The 20,138-nt window shown below is 37.5% G+C and overlaps 1 protein-coding gene and 1 long non-coding RNA gene across 5 annotated transcripts in view; one reads left to right on the top strand and one right to left on the bottom strand.

Annotated features, from left to right (window-relative positions):
• The window catches only part of LOC134477887 (uncharacterized), a 139,742-nt gene extending 126,303 nt beyond the window's left edge, over positions 1-13,439 (bottom strand). For all 3 annotated transcript variants that reach the window (XR_010050150.1, XR_010050152.1, XR_010050149.1), the window contains exons 1-4: positions 13,326-13,439; positions 11,500-11,642; positions 10,576-10,691; positions 10,111-10,256 (exon numbers count right to left, since the gene is read on the bottom strand). This is a non-coding gene — a long non-coding RNA (uncharacterized LOC134477887). The remainder of the gene's footprint in view (positions 1-10,110; positions 10,257-10,575; positions 10,692-11,499; positions 11,643-13,325) is intronic.
• The window catches only part of LOC100717521 (cytochrome P450 7B1), a 179,742-nt gene continuing 172,897 nt past the window's right edge, over positions 13,294-20,138 (top strand). The window contains exons 1-2 of one of the 2 annotated variants that reach the window (XM_063257382.1): positions 13,295-13,434; positions 13,588-13,904. In XM_063257382.1, coding sequence (XP_063113452.1) covers positions 13,897-13,904 — 8 coding nt within the window. In that variant the 5' untranslated portion in view covers positions 13,295-13,434; positions 13,588-13,896. Of the gene's footprint in view, positions 13,435-13,587; positions 13,905-20,138 lie in introns of both variants that reach the window. The other variant, XM_013144062.3, reaches the window with a different exon arrangement.

The following is a 20,138-nucleotide window of genomic DNA, read 5'->3' as shown; positions in this document are numbered from 1 at the left end:
AAAATTGCTGAAAATACTTTGTTATGTTAAAAATCATTTTCAACTTAAAAATTTGCAGAATAAATTGAATTTTAAAAAATGTTAGACACTTAAACAGCTCCTAAATATTTTATCTACATTCACAGCTAGAAAAATGGAAGTTCACAAAATTAGCTGGTGTTCATAAGATCACACTCTAATTATCTAAATTTCCTTCTTTTCTTTTCTGATGCTCTCTACTTCCCATCCGGCTCATCTTTCCACTGTCCCACTGACCTATGGCAGCACCAATGCCACCACCAGCTGCCTGACTTCAGACTCACAGACATAGCTTCCCAAACACTGCACCTAAACTCCTCCCTCACAACAGAGTAGAGCTGTTGGGTGTGTTTTGTTTTTTGAATTCTTTCCTAGCCCCAACATGTCTACTGTCACAACACTTCAAGCATCCAAATTAATGTTTCTTCTTCCAAACGCCCATACTTCATCTTCACTGCAACAGCTCCTCCCATAATAGATGAAGTTTAACTCCTGTACTAAACTTATTTCCATCACATGCATTATGCTTCTGTTTCCTGGCACTGCTGCTGTTACCTAACTAATTTCAGCATAATGGAACCTTAATATTAGAATTCTGGAATTGGTTTCCTGATATGGTTAAATTTAAAGAAAAAATGTGCTTATTGCCAGGGATTGGTGATCCATGGCATGCAGTAAAAGAACATTGGATAAATCACCTTTGAACCTCCTGAGCATTTACAAATGGTGGCTGCCATACAACAATGAAATGGAATAAGGAAAATCAAATGCATGGATTGATTTGATTATTTGTAAATGAGTTAGGGAACTTAAAGGGACTCAAATAAGATTAGGGCTTTAAATTCACAGTTTGAACAATTTGGCAAAGAATGAAAAATCATTTGTAATGGCCCTCAAGGTGGATTTTATCTTTACTGCCTACAGAATCTAGATTTCTAAAACCCAAATCCAAAATCTGGTATTGTGAATAAAGTATAATACAAATTCAAATCAAAATTTTAACTGTCGCTAGGGGACTGGAAGGCAAAAAAATAAGACTCTGAAATTTGAAAGGAGAGTACATAGACAAATCTTTATCAAGATAAAGATTGCTCATTTGGTTCTCATTTGATAAAGATTTGTCTTTGCACCTCCTAATTCTGCACAATTACTTTGACAAAGCATACTTCTTCTCTTTTTTGAACTTCCTTTTCTCCAAAGTAAAATTCTTTTAAAATGTTTGGAGCACGTCAGATCCTTCTTAAAACCTAATTCTAACCCTTGTCATTGCTCCTATCTATTCACAGATCCAGATCCCAGGTGGCTCTAGGGGCTCGGCTAGTGAGAAGGACCCACGGCATCAGTTATCCATACACCAAAATAACTGCTATATTTGTAACTGACAGTATATGAGATTGGATCCTACAAGTATTGGGTTAAGTTAAAGAAATCTAAGGTAGGAAGACCATAATTGATTGTTTTCGATGTACTAAGCAGAGACCAAGAGTTTGATGTACTAGTTCAAGAAGATGAGAGTGGCTTCAGTTACTTGGTTAACTGAAACCTGGACCTGAAAGTGTCTTTTACTGAATGAAAGCATCAGAATTTCTTTGATATACTGGCAGCAGTCTGAACAACACACTTATTCCTTAAAAGATCACACAGTAATTATGGTAGGTTTACAGGCCACATGGTCTGTTACAATTATTTAAATATATCATTTTAGCCTAAAGTAGTCTTAAACAATACATAAATTAATAGGAGTGGCTATGTTCAAATGAAACTTTATTTTGAAGACCTGGCTGCTGACTTTTTGGCTGTAGCTTGCCAGCTCTTGCTAAAGGATGACCCAGGGATGGAATGTATTATCAAATAAGACCTTACCACTCACTGCCTGCCTCACCAAGTCTCCTGGGAAGGTGCACTGGACATTCTCTCCTCAGAAGATTTGAAAAATGAATTCATATGGTTAGCATCAATAACCCTGAAAAGATCTAGTTTTCTGCAGATCAGGACTAGCAGTGAGACACAAAGCCCTCAAAATTCACTCCCTGAGATGGAGGAATGTGAATAAAAAGGCTCCCTAGAATCTACAGCAGTGACAGAAACCACGGGTGGCAGGGAATGCCTTGCAGCCACCCTCCTGTTCGTGTCTCTTTCTCTTGGTTGTGGATAGAACTACAATGTTACATGTCTAGTGAGGATTAAATTTAAAAGATAATAGGGCATCTCTCCTGTTTTTTTGGGATATCTATACTCACATCCTAAACCATACTATAAGTATTCTAATCTCCTTGACACCAGCAAGTGGTGAGGCACAGCATGTCGCATTAAGAACGTAAGTGTGGGTGAGGGCTCAGCAAACAGTCAATATCCACTACCAGATGTATGAGTGACAGAATCTCCAGATGGTTCTAGCTCTCTGCTCTGGAATTTAGTTATTCTTATGAGGTCCTGCACATCATGAAGAACAGATACAAACTACGCCTGATGCCCTTTTCTGTATTCCTGACCCAAAATTGTTATATTTAACATCAGTAAGTTCAGGGTTGTTTATCACTGTAACAAGAAATGCTGCAGAAAAATGGGAATCAGAATGTTTTTATGTACAACTTTGTGCATAACTCTCGAATTTACATAAATGATCATAGTGTCCTTAGAATCAGAATAGACTGGTAACCATGTAAAGTCTCACCTGATTTACATACTCAGAATAGCTGTAAATCTGAGTGATTAAAATTTGACTGAAATCATTACAAATTATAATTTTTACTAGTTTTTAAATTTGACTAATTTAACAGATCCAAACCTTATTGTATGATGTAAAGGCCAGGATTTCTAAAGAAAGGATTTTGTTATACTGCAAAAGTTTCAGTTTTGACCTTCTTCAAAAGAATTCAGAGTCATTGTGTTTTGGTGAAAAAGAAATACCCAGATTATTATAAGAATTAAGAAGTTGTTGAGGTTAGGTCTAGCTCACAGTGGCTTTAGCATCTCCTTGCATGCAAACCAATGATTAGTCCTCTTCTATAATGCAAGACCAGAATAAATGTATTCGGCAATTGGCATGATCCCTATATGGGTTCCTTAACAAGGAAAGGGACAGTTATGATGAGAAAATTTAAGTGGAAATTTCCAGAACTGCTTCTGCTGATCAAAATAACAAACCAAAAACAATGGCATATTTAGAGGAGGGAAATGCAGCTATTAGGCTTCATCAGGAACATAAAGAATTCAGGGGTAGTAATTCCTACTATATTCCCATTTAATTTGTTTATGTGACCTATGCAGAAGACAGATACATCCAATGAATTATAGCGGAATATTATAAAATTGATATGGTGATGGTTTGAATTGCAGCTGCCACTCCAGATGTGGTTTATTTTCCGCAGCACATCAGCAAATCCCCTAGCATACTGAAGCCATTAACCTGGTAGATGAAGTTTACTTTCACATGACATGGCCAGCAATACACACTCACAGTCATACCAATATCAAATCTTCAGCTCTTTGTCATGATCATAATCGCATCTAGTCAAAAGAGACCTTTTATTTTATCCCACAAGATAACAAATTACATGACTACATTAATATTATGCTGATTGGGCTTGATGAAGAGGAAATAATACTTTCTTGAACATCCTATTAGATATATGTGTGCTTCCTTATGAAAATTTTAGCAGTCAAATAGCCAGGAGTGAAGAACAAATGGTTGTACATGACTCCTCCCACCTTAAAAAAAGGCCCAGTACTTATTAGGCTCTTTGAATTTTGGAGTCAAAATATTCTTCATGCATATTTCATTTATAGCATCAGAAACCATATTTAATATTTCACTTATTTACTAAGTAACTCAGAAGTTTACAATTTTGAGTAGGGTCCAAGACAAGACAAGGCTCTGAGTAGTTTGGAATATTATTTGAACTGTTCTGATATTTTATTCATTTGACCCATCAAATCTTACAGTACCTAAAGTGTGTGTGAAAATAAATCTGCTAATGGACCCACTGGAAGGTCCACAGAGATTAATCACAGCAAAAGTACTATTCTCTGTATATAACTATTCACTGAGAAGCAACTTTTGTTTTACTTCAGAATCCTAATGCATACAAAATGTTATACACTATGGTCACTAAATTACCATTCAGCCTGAACTTTCTGTTAAGTACTGGACCAGACACAACAAGTCACAAACATACACAGACGCACTTTCTCATTGAACAGATTTATATATATCAACCTCAAAAGATCCTAAAAGAATGTCTATGAACAACAGCTCACACTATTAAGGATCACAGTTTTTTCAGTACCTGCTCTTTCTCAACTTGTAAGTATTTTGTATGCTCTCTTTACTTCAAAGGAAAAAATAATTTGCTTTGCAAAGTGCTGCATGGTATGTTGGTACCACTCAAAAATGGCCAACTGCAGCACTGTATCCTTAGTTAGAAGAGATTTTGAAGAATAGTTCCAAGGGGAAATTTTCCAAGTAGAACTTTATACAATGTATCTAAAGGTTTATTCTGTGTGCAACAAGACATAGTCAGATTTATACATATACAGTTTCATAGGCAATGTCTAACAGTTTAGTTGTGTGGTTATGTCTGTAGGAGAAAAATCATGAAAGGATTGTTAACAAAGGGGTTCAGTGGAGAGGGACAGAGATAAACCTCTCTAAATGGACCTAAAAGGAAAACATATTTTCTGTTCTATAGGACAGACACTACCCCAAAAATTAATTGCACCAAGGAAGATCTTAATAATCAGCCTTTTCCTCAACTATTCCAGTCTTTGACCAATAGATTCATAAGAAAATGGCCATGATAGTAAAGAGAGATGGAGGTTAAAAAGCGGTTAATTACTACTCTCTGCCTGCATGCTTATATTAATGTTGAGATTATAAAAGTACCTACCTCATATGGTCATTGTGAGATTGAAATAAAAACTGCATGGAAGACCAAAACAGCAAATGACACATAAGAAATGATAAATAATAATTAATATTAATAAATATTGAATGGCTTCATTTATTTATCTACTTATTTGATTTGGAATTGATGATTAAATGACATGTCTACTCAATAAATTTGTATAAACTGCCAACTATATTGAAAATGTGTGAAAATACAGTAGCATACTACACAAACAGAAGTTCTAATTTAATAAGCTGACATTCTAATGAAAAGACATTCAACACATTACAGTGAGTTATGATTTACTATTATGAGTGCTAGTCAGATGAAGTTTAGTACAGTAAGAAGACAAAGATTAAGTGTTACTGACCTCTTCTAGGGAACCAGGAATCACTTTTACAAGTAAACAATGCTTAATTTTTGTTCAGAAGAAGATTTAAAAATTTGATAGCCAAAGAAGGGATGGACATGAAACAGTAGTGGAAGGATTATGTGAAAAGGCAGAAAAAAGTATAGGTTCATTCAATAAACAAATGCCAGTCAATACTAGGTTCCTTTAGGATTGTCATGGAGATACAAAGTGAGGGACTACTCATTGAAGATGATGCAAGCTTAAAGCGTAAGCCTTTTGTATTTTATCCAAAAAACAATGTGATGTTACATTGTAGGGATTTAAAATATTGTAGAAGCATGATTAGATTTGCACTTTGAAAATAAACACACTACAAGATCATAGTGTGGAGAATGCAGTATGGCTGAACGGGGTGAAAGCAATCTAAGGACACGCAGATGGAGATGAATAATACTATCTTTGAAAGGAATGACAGCTATAAAAGTGAAAAAATCAGAAAAGTTTAACATATGTTTTAAATGGTTTTTACTTAAGGCAAGGTTCACTTCAGCACCTGGATAGATAGTAGCGCACAGGAAAATGGGGCAGGTGTGGTAGAAATAATTTTGAGCTCCTATCTGCCAAGTTTGAGGTGCATGTGAAACAGCCGTGGGGGCTGTAAGACAAGTGCTATGTATAAGACTGTCTCTCATAGAAGTCCGGAGGAGATATGTTAAGGAACTGCTATCTGGAGATCATTTTTAAAGTATAAAGTTTATCTGTTTAATAAGAAGAGCACCTGAGACTGAGCTCTTTGGCACTGAGTGGCCAAGTAGAAGAAGAACTAACCATGAGACAGAAAACAAAACAAAACCAACAAGAGCACGCAAAGGACATTTGCAAAAGCCTGGAGAAGAAAGTATTTCAATAAAGTGAGAGTATGGCTAAAAGGAAAAGTTAAGGTATGCATAGGAATATGAAAAAATGTATTTGGCACTATGAATTTAGTTTATCTAAAATCATCTGGTTATGCTGCTGAATTCTATTTCCTCCTCTGGACTTTGGTCACTTGAGGCTAAGGGTCCTAGGCTGTTGTTTCATGGAACAGGAAATGTACTCTTACCTCCTTTTAGGTTATTGTGAATGCTTGGATAACAAGATATTGCTCTGTGCTTGAAAAAATTTTAGCAAAAATCATTACTTTTTCTTTTCTTCAATAGCCTTCACTTGCAAAGGTTCTGTTTCAAGATTTAAAAAATGGCAGAGAGGAAAGAAATGCAGAGACATGAAAACAATGGCTATCAATCCAAAAATTATCCTTTTTCTCTCCCACTATCATTGGAACAAATTTATGTATTCCATGTGGCACATAATCTCTTATTTGAGTGGACTTATGGCAGGGCCATCCCTTTGTTCCATTAAGATACTGAAAAACCCTTAGAGCAAACACAATAGATACTGTGAAGATAAGTCCCTGGTAACTACAACTGAGTCGATTTTGTTCTAAAATAATATCATACTGAATCTTAAGTAAGACAATTGTTATTTATTCCTGTTATGCTGGCATGTAATTTTGGGATGTCTGCAAAGCTTTTAATACAGGTTATTTCTTTATGAAACAATATAAAATAAAACTCCGTAGCATGAGTTCCAATATCTCATCCTCAGGCTTCTATCGTTCATTCTTTTTATTTCTATAAAATAACTTAGTTACATTTTGCCCCCTGTAAGTGAGCTCTGTATTTACGTGATTTCTTCAAATTAAAACTTCAGTGATTTATGATTATTTATTCAAGATCTAGAAATACCTTTTAGAAAAAATGTTAAATTGCAAAATGTTATGGTTTGGATTTAAAATATTCCCTGTAAGTCTTGTAAGATGAAAGCTGAGCAGATCACGGGGGACTCCACTCATGAGAGGATTAACCCACTGATGAAATCAGAGCTGAATACACTATTATTAAGAGGTGGTTGGAAAATGTGAGTCATTGTGGCAGCCACTTGGAAGTGTATGGTTTCTCCCCAGCTCCTCTTTTCTCTCTCTGCTTCCTCACCATCAAGATGTGAGCAGCTTTCCCCTGCGCTGACCCTTTCACCATTTCATTGCTGCACTGGAGACATCCAACCAAGGAGTGTGACCATGAGCCAAAATAAACCTCTCATTCTTTAAAGTGTGGGTGTCAGATATTCTGTGATCAATATATAAAGGGTAGTTACCACATAAATTTTACTTTTCAAAATCAGTTTTCTAATTTCTATTCCACAAATATTTATTGTAAATATAAAAAATATATGCACTACTATGTCAAGCACTGTGTGTGCATTAGCAAAAACAGACAGACATGGTGCCCATTACTATAGATGATAAGGTATGTGTGTAAGGTTAAGAAAATATGCAGCTCTCTGGATTACAAAATGACCAAATATGACAATATTTGAAAATGCTTTACAAGTCAAAGGAAGTACTTGTTTATTTTCAGACTTCTATTTTTAAAAGTTCTGATTACTGAATCAGTAATGCAGAGAATAATGGTGCAATTCTAATATACACTTTGTATCTGTGTAAGATTTAGAAAATTCCTTAAAGCATTATATTTATGATAGTCTTTGCATGGGGAATGTGTGCTAGAGGGCTTGAGTTTTTCTGATAGTAGTAGTTAGAATCCAGAGAAGGAAGGGATATGCAGGATGGCACAGAACTAAATGAAGAAGCAACAATAACAAAAAGAGGATGGACTGGAAAAGATGAAGGAATTTTGAGGTCAATGAATACCCAACAAGCAGGAAAATTCTGAATTGGCCCTTGTACTTTTCTAGATCAGGAAACTACTAAAAGAGAGAAGAGGCAAGTGAAGAAAAGACATAGTATATCTAGAAATAAACTGTAAGTGCAGAAGGGACACATGTTGGCATCTCTCTATTTATATATGTTCTGATTGACTGTGATTAAATCTTTAAGAAAAGATGGGCAAGAAGACAATTTCTCGCCTAATATTTTACATTCATGAAGGAGAGTATGATGCATGCCAATTTTTAAAAATATTTAAGCATTTTGTTGTTGATAATATTTTTTTTAAAAACTGTGCATGCTCATTATTCAGAACAAAGTTTGGTGGTTACGTGTCATAGGGGACACTAATGGTTTGCTTAAATAAAATATACAAGCAGACTTGCTTTGCATTTCAAAGGCAAGAGGTATTTGATGTTTGCACAGGAAAATTTCAGAGGATGAATGGAACCAGAGTGACTGAAAAATGCCAGGGAAAAAAATAAGAAAATATCCTATCACCATGTGACTTAAAAGGACTAAGGTATAAAACATGCCAAGGATTTTTTTTATGGTAACTGTGGAAATAGTTAGCATTAAAAAGGAGTTACTTTTGTTATACCCTGACTACAAAATAAATAAACCTGAATAATTATCAATGATGGGATCTTATGCACAATTGCCTGGTAACAAGAACTATGCACAAAAGTCAGAACTACAATTTCACACAAAGACTGCCACAACTTTACACACACAAAGTAATTCTCAAAGATCTTCTGCCTAATAACTATTTAATACTTGGCTGAGCCACCTTTGTCATTAATCCTTGTAGTCAGAAGTTAACGTTCAAAATGTCTCACATAATCCCCATTTTACCTTTGAAAATTTTCCCTTGCCTCAGCCTCTTAATGTTTTCATAGCTTGTTATGGCATTAATACTCCCCATGCAATTTTGTGCTATCCCAAATAAACCTATGAGTCTTTAGGGAATCTTCTTCTCTGTGTTTTTTTTTTTTTTTTCAGTACTTCTCGGAGGACCAGCCCAGTACAATCCATAAGAAAACGTTTCGCAGTCTATAAAGCATTCCTTTAGCGAATAGAGGTGGCCAGGGAGGTGAGACAAAGAAAATGGTTCTCATTAAAAGTAATGCTCAGGTAGGACTTCATACTTTGTGTCCTCAGAAATCTGGATTTTGGGGCTAACTAGGAATGAAATACTAGAAAAAGCCAGTGTGAGTCAGAGACAAAGAGAAACAGTCTCAAAACTTGGCATGGGAGGTGGGACCAGATAGTGAGAATAAATGAAGGTTTAGTACAGAATTCCGAATTTATAAACTGGAGAATTCAGAACTTAAATGTGTATAAGCAATGCCAAAATGGTTAAACAAGAAATGACAAACTCCAATCTTTTTCTTCTAGTTGGAGATAATCAAAACCATCTGTTACACCATTTTTACAGCTGCTTCAAAATAATTATATTTAGCTCTTATCTAAAATTGTACTTTATATAAAAAAGTTTAAAGGGAATCACTTTCTCTATTGGTGGGTCAATTTGCTTAGTCAGTGGCATTTTATTTAATACATTTTTGCCTGTTAGGTCTGTATGTGTCCTGTACTGAACCATGCTTGGTTAATCCTTCAAACTGCCTTCAGAGAAGAAAGGAAAACAAGATAAACAGAAAATAAAAATACACTTTAATTTGAAGTATTTTTAGTAAAGTTTGTTGCACGCATCTACGATGCCTGTTTATGATGTGCAAAACGAAACAGTAACTCCCAGACTTACAGCAGTTTCAGTATATGTGATTATTGTTATCTCAGCCTGAACAGTAGTCTTCAGGAAACAGAAAAGTAATGTGTTTTACATTTTAATTGGTTGGAAGTATCAGATCAATAAGGTGACCGTTAGGCTGGCTGAATTTGTCTAATGAACTCATTTATACTTATGCTTGTATCCGTGGAAGGTACAGTGTTCAACTGTAAAAAAAGGGAGAAGCTCCAGGTATTCCATTGTACATATTTATTTTTCACAATTAACTCTGCATAAACCTATAAGGAAGGAATTTTGATAGCATTTTTGGCAGTTAGAAAAACCTCAGACTAACCTTTGTGATATCCAAGGGCCAAGAAAAGTCAAGAATCAAAGCAGAAACTCCAGGGGTTTGTTTTGAGGGTTAGATGAAACAAAGTATGTGTCATCTTCTTATCTTCTCTTTTTCCTTCACAAATTTTCCCAGTGGTGGTCTCAATTCTAATAAGAGACAGGACATCAAAGTTTAGTTAACAGAATTCATGGAAAAGAAAAAAAGACAACTGTAGTCATTCTTTTTAGTTACATAAGCTGGTGCTTTGATATGATTCAAAACTCAGTCTATAGTTTTTGTTAGAAGTTGATAGGTACTTTCAGGCTTAAGTACTCGATTTTAATTTTAGGGCCTTCCCAATACTGGGAAAAGAATGCATGGAATTCCACTTTGGCTTTTCCCAGTGGTACTTTCTAATGTTTCCCAACAACTTATGCCTCTAATTTGTGCTTTCCCCAGCATATCATGTGCTTTGCATGAACTCACAAGATTGAAGCCATATGGGTGCATGTCCATTAATTTCTCCATTGCCACTCCATAAGAGCATGCTGCTTGGTTTTTCTCTTTACCCAGAGTAATCCTCTTTGTCCTCTTCATCCCAGCTATTTAAAAAAAAGTGACACTGTGTTCATTTTTATACATTGCTTGAACCAAGTACAGTACCACAGACAAAGTTTGCATCTCTAACAAAGCTGTTGACTAAAGTAGTAATTCAGAACAAGAGAATTAGTATGTCATGTTGGAAAAACAGTCTGAAACAGTGATTTTTCATAACAGCAGAAAGTCTTGGATTCAATATCCACCACTAGAGTACATAGGCAAGGGAGAGACTCACTGAGACTGCAGTGAAACCAGGCCAGAATTCACCCACAACAGGAAAACAGACAAACAAACAAAAGGGACTTCCAGTGTTCAACTGTCAGTACTAGGTGAAAAAAAAAGCAAACAAATAATTTATATTCATCTTCTTTATTACCATTACAAAATACCTGAAGCTAGCTATTTCAAAAAGATCTTAGTTTTATGAGGTCATAGTTGTGGAGTTGGGGCAACCACACTGCTTTAGCTTGTAATGATGGCGCTCTTGGCTGCATCATACCTCGTTTATTGGCCTTAAGGCAGGAATGTATGGAAAAGGGAGAACTCACATAGGAAGTCAGGAAGAGATTTAGGGGCCAGTTTTACTGTTTTATAATTAGACAGACAGACAGACAGACAAGACAGACAGACACACTAACTAGGTCCTATGAGAACAAAAGTGCACTAATGACCTAACCAACTCCAGCCTAATGGGCCCTGTTTCTCAAAGATTCTAACACCATGTTGAAGAGCAAGCCTCTACCACATGAACTCTCGAGGATGAAGCATATTTAAACCATAGCATCACTTCAACTACCCAGTAAGGGTCACCTGGACTGGTGGCATGCGGCTCCGTAGTATGACCTCGCTTTCATAGTTCACTCATTTGAAGACACCAATGGATTTGTTTTTTTTTTTTTTTTTTCATTTTGCTTCTGTATCTCTTCCTTTATGTGCATCACCATCAATATTTTCTGAGAAGAAATGATATGACTTAGCCATTTATTACCTAACACTGAAACATTTTCATACGTGACAACTCAAAGTCTTAAGGATCAGCCATGGTGATACCTTTAGGTTTGACTGTTGACTATGGACTAATCAATACATCCAAGGGACATAACACCACGATGCTGGTGACCAATGTGGAAAGATGGCTGACTGAAGGGAATTGGCATAGTTGTCATATGTGTTCCATATGAATCTCCGTGCTGAGATTAAGCTAGATTTGCTAGATTTATACTTCGTAAACAAAAATATAGGACTCTAGTTAAAGTGGAATTCCACATGTATAAGAAATAATGTTAGATGCGCCATTTGGGACATCTTTATTTGTGCTAAAATGGTTCTTGCAATTCACAGTATTCACTTTTTCTAATCAGGAAAAAACAACTTAGTATGTAAGAAAATGGAGAAAGGAAAGTGGATGGAGGAAAAGGTAGCCACAGAGTGTAGAGTGCTTAAAGTTTGGAGGTAGAAGGATTAATTATACAAGCAGAGTTGGAGCAATTTTAAAGAAAACAGCCTAAACAAAGGTATGAACAACTTAGCCGAACTTAAGTGCCCAAGGCTTCTGCTCTAATGTGTATGGAGGTGTCCTTGCCAGGGGACTGAACCATGGAAGTACAGTGTGGAGTATTTTTCATTGCAGGTGGGAGGTTTATGACTACCAAGAGTTCTGCTCAACGTAAAAGCAAGTCGGTATTTAGGTGCCAATACATGGGAAAGATCAAAAGGATGGAAATCAGTTTTGAAGTTATTGCAGTAGCTCTGAAGAGTGTGGAGCTAGAAAGCACACAGAGGTTTGGGAAAAGGCCCTAGTTAGAATCCTTACCAAGCAGGTGCCAGGACAACCTAGGTCACCCAAGTCTGTTTCCTATGAAATACTGCTAAAATTTACACCACAAGTGGAGGGAGGAAAGAAAACATGTTAACATACATGGTGATGGTCACTCAAGAAAAGACACTTAAAAAAGTTTCTCCTTGTTAGTGCCCTCGGTCGAACTTGTAAGACCACTTCTGGGACTTGGCCAATTTCTTGTTTTGCCGGTGAGAGATTTCTGGACAATGTGCCCTCACAAACAAAGTTCACAGCCCTGGTGCTCATGGCCCTGCTCGCGCTCGGCGCCAATGTGCACACAACAGGCTCTGAACAAAGCCTGTGCACCACCCGGATGTGGGGAGCTGAGGCCGTGGAGCAGCCACTTAGGCTGCCAGCTCCTTGGACCTCGCGCGGGAGGAAGCCGGCTCCAGCGCGGCATCGCGGAGCTCCCAGGGCCGCACACTATTCCTCCTCGCGCCGCACGCCCGCGCAGGCTACAGGGTGACCAGCCCGGGACTCGCTCCCACTCCGAGGGAATCCCCTTCTCCGGGCCCTGGGGGCCTCTTCTCGGGAAGTGCGCTCCGCTCCCCGCTTTGGCACCCCTGGCCGTCCGGGGCGCGGTTTTCCCTAAGCCGCCTGGCGGGCGGGCGGGGCGGCGCGTGTGGGCGCGCGGCCGGCGGGGCTGAGAGGGAGGAGGCGACTCCGCTAACTTTCTTCCCAAGCAGCCTCCGGGCCGCGAGACCTTCCCGGCGGCGACGCAGGCAGGCGGGCGTCTCAGAGAAGCCGACCGGCGGCGGAGTCATCCCCGTGCTGCCCACCGCGGCCTGGCACTAACCGACGGCGGGAGACGCGTCCTCGAGGATGGGCCCCTTCGGCCTCCCCGGCCTCGCCCTGGCCGCCGCGCTGCTGCTGCTCTTCCTGTGCCTGCGCGCCCGGCGCTCCAGGTAACCCCGGCGGGCCCACGCATGCGCCCTGGCCCGCGGCCGCGCGCCCCGCAGAGGGAACGTTCGCAGCGCAGACGCAACTTGCTGCGAGCCACTGGCCGCTTTTGCGAGAGTTTATAGTAACGAAGGGTTTCCTGTGTCTTTCTCTTACAGATGCGTGCATGTTAAAGATTTAGGGCTGGCTTTGATGTACTTCTCAACGTAATAACTGCCTGGGTTCCCTGTGGGCGTTGTGTGTGACGAGTGGCTTTCGTTCACACAGGGACGTTTTTGCGCTGTGTTACTGTGGGTTAGTGCTTCATGGCCTAAAATTCAAATAGCATTTCAGGAGGGGTTTTTCTTACCTTTCTTTCAGCAAAGGGGAGTGTTTTAGGAAAATGCCTGAAGCGCATGCATGTCTGAACAGTAACTCTGGGTGCTGCCCAGAGGCTCAGTTTACCAGGCTGCACCTCATCTGGAAAAATGAAATGGTAATGTTTTCCTCATAGGACTTTTGTGAGTAGTAAATGAACATTAGTATGTATTTATGTATGCATTTGCCCTATTATTTTTAATAAGGCGAAAATAATAACAACCTGGAAGTGTGGCCCTTCATTTGATTGGAAATGTGGAAGTAGAAACAGAAAAGTTCAAACAAAATTTTTCACTTTGAATCTACTTTATATTCCCCTCCTTTGACATTTGTAGCAGTACAATGTTACTATTTATTAATATTTATTTATTTGTTTGGGAACTGGGGATTCAGTACAGGAGCTACACACTGAACTATGTCTCCAGACTTTTTAAAAAAAAATATTTTATTTTGAGACAGAGTCTTTTTAAACCTCTATGATTTACAGGCTGATCTCAAATTTGTAATCTTTTTGCCTCAGCACCAAGCAGATAAATAAAGCTGGAGAGGTGAGGTAACTGAAATTTGTATCTATATCTAACCTGTACCTATATTTATATATATACCCACGTGCATATATCAACATATGCTTCTGTATATGTGTGATGCAAGTTGTTTTTCTGATTTTTTTTTTGAAAGTGGCACACTTGTATTACAGGTAAATATCTTGGACAAGTCTAGAATGCCCATGGATGAATATGTAGGTAAAAGTAATTTTATTCCCTCTCATGTGAGTTTTCAGAGGGCTTTCTGGAATGTGTAGTACTCTTTCCCAGTTGTCTTCTCCGGTGGCTGTGCTTTTAGCCTTGCAACCAAGATAGGACACTTCAACTTCAGTGTTGCATGATTCTGTCTAAGTTTCACCTCCTCCATTTGCATTTAAGATTCATATTTAAATGTGTCTTTAAAGAAGTGGTGGACAAGAAGGCTGTTTGTGTTGCTCCCACTTTACATGCAGGGCAGAAACAGACAAACTGACTAGGGTATTCTGGATCATTGAAAATAATTGGGGTGAGAATGTGGAACTTGTCAGGGGTACAACCCAAAAGGCAAGGCGACAAAGTAGGCTTTCTCCCTAAGCATTCTGAGAACAAAACAGAAGTCTTTCTCTTTATTATTGAAAATTATTTTGTAACGCTATTCATGTGATCAATTGCCAATTATTTCACACCAGGGAGACAGTATTTAATGCGAGTCTACAGGGCTTCACATAGAAAAGTTGAATGCAATACAGTTCAGTACATAAACTGTAACTCCATTTGTCCCAGGCTTGTATTACCTTTTCTTGTGTTTGGATAATTTACTCTAATGCTCTAAGAAAATGCTCTGTTTGGTGTCACCTATAGGGTAAAACCATGATTAGGAATCCTTAGTACAATCTTTACAAGTTTTTTTTTTTTAATCTTAATACTAACATGTTTGAATATATGTTAGTAAGTAGTGGGAAAATATACTCTGTTGCAACTTGCATTTTACATTTTACAAGAAATTTGAGATACCATTCTATGTCAGTTTATGAATATCAAAAATCATTGTTTGTATGATTATACAGAGATATACCATCCAAAGACATGGATAACTTTGTATGCTTAAGGTAATATTTATGCAGGATCATGGAGTAATCAAAGTATATATGTACTTTACATTTTAATTGATGTTAAAATTCTCTCTCATTTTATGTTGCTACTAATAACCTGTCTCAGTGAGTGCTTCCTAATATTAAAAATCATTTTAATTTTGTTGATCCTATACCTAATAAAATAAAACATTTAAAATCCCAATTTCCATGAATTTCCTTTGGGGGAGTTTGGGTATCTTCAAAAGAAAAAATGGGCTTTGTTTTCTTCTGTTATCTGTTTACTTTTCTCTTGAATTATTTTTCCATTTCATCATTCATGGCTCTTGAATGATAGAGAATTTTATACTCTTTTACATTTGGTACTGTTATTTTCACTATTGTAATTTGTATTTGTTTCAGAGTTTTAAGATACATATTCTTGCTTAGAAAGCACTTTTGCATTTAACCATCCCCTCATCATCAACTTATTTTAATTAACACATACATCAATTACATTTTTATTCTCATTCCATTCTTATCATTTAAATGATTATGTCTGAAAAGTTTGTCATACAGCATGTTATAGAAGTGCTGGGTGTTCAGAAGTAAAAATTTCAATTTTGCTATGTTAGCTTTTTGTCACCTGTGAGCAGATACCTGAAGCAAACAAGTTAGAGAAGGAAAGATTTACTTTGGTTCAGTCTCAGGGTTTGCGCTCTGTTGTTGGCCAGTTCTGTTGTTTTAGGCCTATAGCAAGGAAGAACATCATGGCAAGAGAACGTTGCAGAGCAGAGCTGCTCAGTCTCCAGCAGCCAAAAGTCAGAGATAAAAAGCTTGCCAGAGAAAGGAGCAGGAGACATGATGTGAGTCTCAAGATTGTGTTCCAAGATCACTGCCCAACAAGCCCAATTTTGTTTCCATGCTTTCCAGTAGCACCATTAAAGTATTATCTAATCAATAAATTAATCCATTGATGGAGTGAGAGCCCTCATGATCTAACTGTCTGTGGGACAGATGCTTTACTGATTGCCTAGGCCTTTGTTCAATCAAGCTCACAATCAAGATTAACCAATCACAGTTATCTATAAAATTGCTAAAATTAAAAAAAAAAAGACCCATCTCAAAAGTCATTTACTGCCTTTGACTACCTGTACTTGATTCTGCCTCTTTTGGTTGAAGTACTCTGATTTTCCCCTGTCCTACTTTCCTCCTTTCATATCCCTCCCTTCTTCTCCTCTCCTCCCCTCACCTCTTCCCTCCCCTCCCTTCTCCCTTCTTCTGCCCTCCCCTCTCCGTTCTTTTTCTCCTCTCCCCTCAACTCCTCCCCCTTCTTCCCTTTTCCCCTCTCTCTTTCCCTGTGTTTGTCTCTGTCTCTCTTTCTTTCCTAGGATTTTTGCTATGTTGCTGATCTGCACTCCTGGGTCAAGTAATCTTCTTGCCTCAATCTCCTAAGTAGCTAGGAATACAGATGTATGCAGCCATTCCCAGGCCCTTTGATCTTTTTTTTGTGAAATTCTTTTCCCCTATGGTGAGACAGTCAGCCACAGAAGCCATTGGGTTACCCCTGAGGAGGTGTGATCCTGACTTAACCTAGGGTAGATGGAAAATGGTTAGAATCAGGGTTTGCTAATTGTGTATGAGGGAGAGAGAAATCAACAGTGGCTCTTAAATCTTTCTTTTTTGGTGTATGGTCAGTGTAGATGGTGATACGATGTACTAAGATAGGGAGATACACAGATACAGATATAGATACACAGATATAGCTTACAACCACTCAAGAAAATTCCCCCAGCTTTCTGAACTAATTTTACCACACTTTAATCCTTCTAGAAATTATATAGGAAAGTACAAGTTGCTCTATATGTCACTAATATTTTATAAAAACGGTCTCATTTTTCCCTCTGTTTATCTAAAATCTGGATTTTGGTGCTTCCCTATGAAGTGTTGATTTTGTTTTGTCTTGAACATACATTTCTGGATAATTATCTTGAATTTGTTGAAGCTTAGTTTTATCTTTTATCAAAGTGAGCCTGTGGAAAACTTCGGATATTTACTAAGACTCCCTTTTTGGATGGTGCTATGGTCTGAATATTTGTGTTCCCCTAAATTCATAATTTGCAATCCTGTTACCACCAAAGTGATAACCTAAAGAGTTTCCATGTAAGGACAGCAAAAAGATGGCCATCTGTGAAATCCAAAGTAGGTGTTAAGTAGGTGTTCAGACACTGAATCTACTAATGCTTTGATCTTGGACTTTACAGCTTTCACAACTGTGAGAAATAAATTTCTCTTGTTTGTGATATTTTGTTAGAACAGCCAAAATAGACTAATGCAGATGAGATTCAAACATGAAATTCTGTCTCGGTGGTGGTAGACAGCAGCAAAGTCAGCTGCTGAGCTCAGCCTTCTAGTGGATCCCTTCCACCAAGTTCTCTGGACTCTTCTGCAAATGCACACTTCCAAGATTTGCAAAGAATTTGAAAGACATTGTTAAGCATATTTTGGAAAGTTGTTACCTCTTTATAAAAAGATTTCTCTCCTTGATTTTCTATCACTTTAGTAACCCAAAATGTGACACCTCAAGTATGTCGTTTTTTACTGAGGAAAATATCTACTATGGACCTCAGTGTCCGTTAGTCTGTTCTTTATGGGTTTTTACCTTGTGAGTACCTAAAATTTTTTTGACAGTTCTTCGGGTAATATGAGCTATTTTTTCATATTTAGTTATCTGAGAACTTTTAGGTTAACTCAACCAATCCCACCATTAAAGAAAATTAAATTCTGTATCAGAAATTTAACTGTTTAAGGTGATAGGGTTCTGTGAATTATTTTTCTTTTCTTTTTTATGCATGCAGGTATTGTGAAATTGCCTTCAGTAAACATATTTCCCTTGATAAAAAGAATAATATACTTAAAGCTTAGAGAAGATCTTTTCAATGTTTCAAATTTTTATTTCCTTTCAGAACCAACATTGTGGATAGATGAGTGTTAGATTTTTTCTTTCTTTCTTTCTTTCTTTCTTTCTTTAGCACTGGATGAGCTATTTGTGAGAGCAGAGTGTTGAAATCATCCACTTTTATTGTTTTGAAACCTGTATGTTTTACCTCAAATAACATTTGTTTTATGAAATTTGATACACTGATGTTTGGTGCATATATCATTGTTATATATTTATGGGGGGTTGTTTCCTTTAACAATTTCTGGAGGGCATCTTTGTCATTTGTGACAAATTTTGTCTAGAAGTCTACTTTATCAAATATGAATATAGCTTACGTTCAGATTCTGTTTACATTGAATATTGTTTTTCATCTTTTCACTTTCAGTCTGGGTAGATCTTTGCCAATGATGTGTGTTTCTTGTTGGTAACAGAGTTGAGTCTTACTTTATTTTAATCTAATCTAGCAGTCTATCTTTTAATTGGGGTATTATGAACATTTGGAGTTATGAAGTTATGCACTAATTCATGTCGTTGTATTCATTTTGTGATGTTTATTTCTTTTCTCATTCTCAGGAGCTTATTTATCTTCCTCTTCTTTTATTGGATTCCGTTAAATATGTTCTGAAATGCTGGATTACTGGTCAGGAATTTTTATACATTGTGCTTATCTTAGAAGTCCTTTATTTTGAAGGATAGCTTTGACATTGGAAATGTACTAGCTTTTTGTTGCTGGGACATCAGGCTATACCCACAATTTAAGTGACGAGATATTTAATTTTTCTCACAATTTCAGAGGCTTTTAGTCTAGGGTGGGCTGGCTTCATGGCAGGAACGTCAGAGGAGGAGGAAATGGTCTAGCAAAACTGCTGAGTTTATGAAGGCTGAAAAGCAGAGCAGAGAATCAGTGCTGGAGAGAAAAAATGAAGGACCAGATACAGATTCCTAAAGCCGTGACTCCATGATCCACTCAGACATAGCAAGACATATATTCTACCATCCCTCTGCAGATCCCAAAGAAAATCAAGTTGACACTGCACCTTAACCACCACTTAAAGTGCTTGTCAATTCATCCTCAAACATAGTCCTAATCACCAAATAAAGAAAATAGCGACTTCACAATTCCAGTTACTATAATGCATCTATCTTGCACAAAACTGAAGACATGATAATCCCTCCCCAAAGTCTTAACAGTTCTGACATTTTTTTAAAAAGTCTAGGTTCAAGTCTCTTCTAAGACTCCAGGCAAACTGTTAACAAATAACCTCTGTAAAAATAACACCAAATTGTATAATCCCAAGGTGCAGTGACACAGGGTAAACATTCTGATTCTAAATGAAAGGAATAGAGGATAGCAAAGACTTAAAGGCAGACTGAAAACTAGCAATGCACATGATAAGCCATGGAGTTCCGTATCTACCATGTCAGTTATATGATAAAATGAAATTACCAAAGGGCTTGAGAAGCCCCATCCCTATGGCCTTCTGGGTTGCAGCCGCATACCTTGTCTCTTGGACTGGCTTCATTCACAGCCTGAAGAATTCCTCCACAGATATTCTGTACTCCTGATATCTATGACTTCTCAAAATTTACACTGCATCTGAAGTTTCTTATAACTTCATACACTGCTTTTGTTGGGCCTTCAAAACCTGCCTTTGAGTCTGATGCCACATTGAAAATTCATGATGCGACTTGTCCCAGAATTCATGGATATGTGGTACATCAATTGTATTTTTTAAATTAATATCTGACTGTGATAATTCATCAGTCATATCTTTAAGACCTGAAATTCTATATTCTGCTTGATCCTATCTACTGGT

Source organism: Cavia porcellus, unplaced genomic scaffold (assembly GCF_034190915.1).
Source record: "Cavia porcellus strain 051 isolate PalLab524CR breed Dunkin Hartley unplaced genomic scaffold, mCavPor4.1 scaffold_10, whole genome shotgun sequence".
In the NCBI taxonomy this organism is placed as follows: Eukaryota; Metazoa; Chordata; class Mammalia; order Rodentia; family Caviidae; genus Cavia; species Cavia porcellus.
The sequence above is the reverse complement of the archived record's forward strand: the minus strand, read 5'-3'. Positions and strand labels throughout refer to the sequence as shown.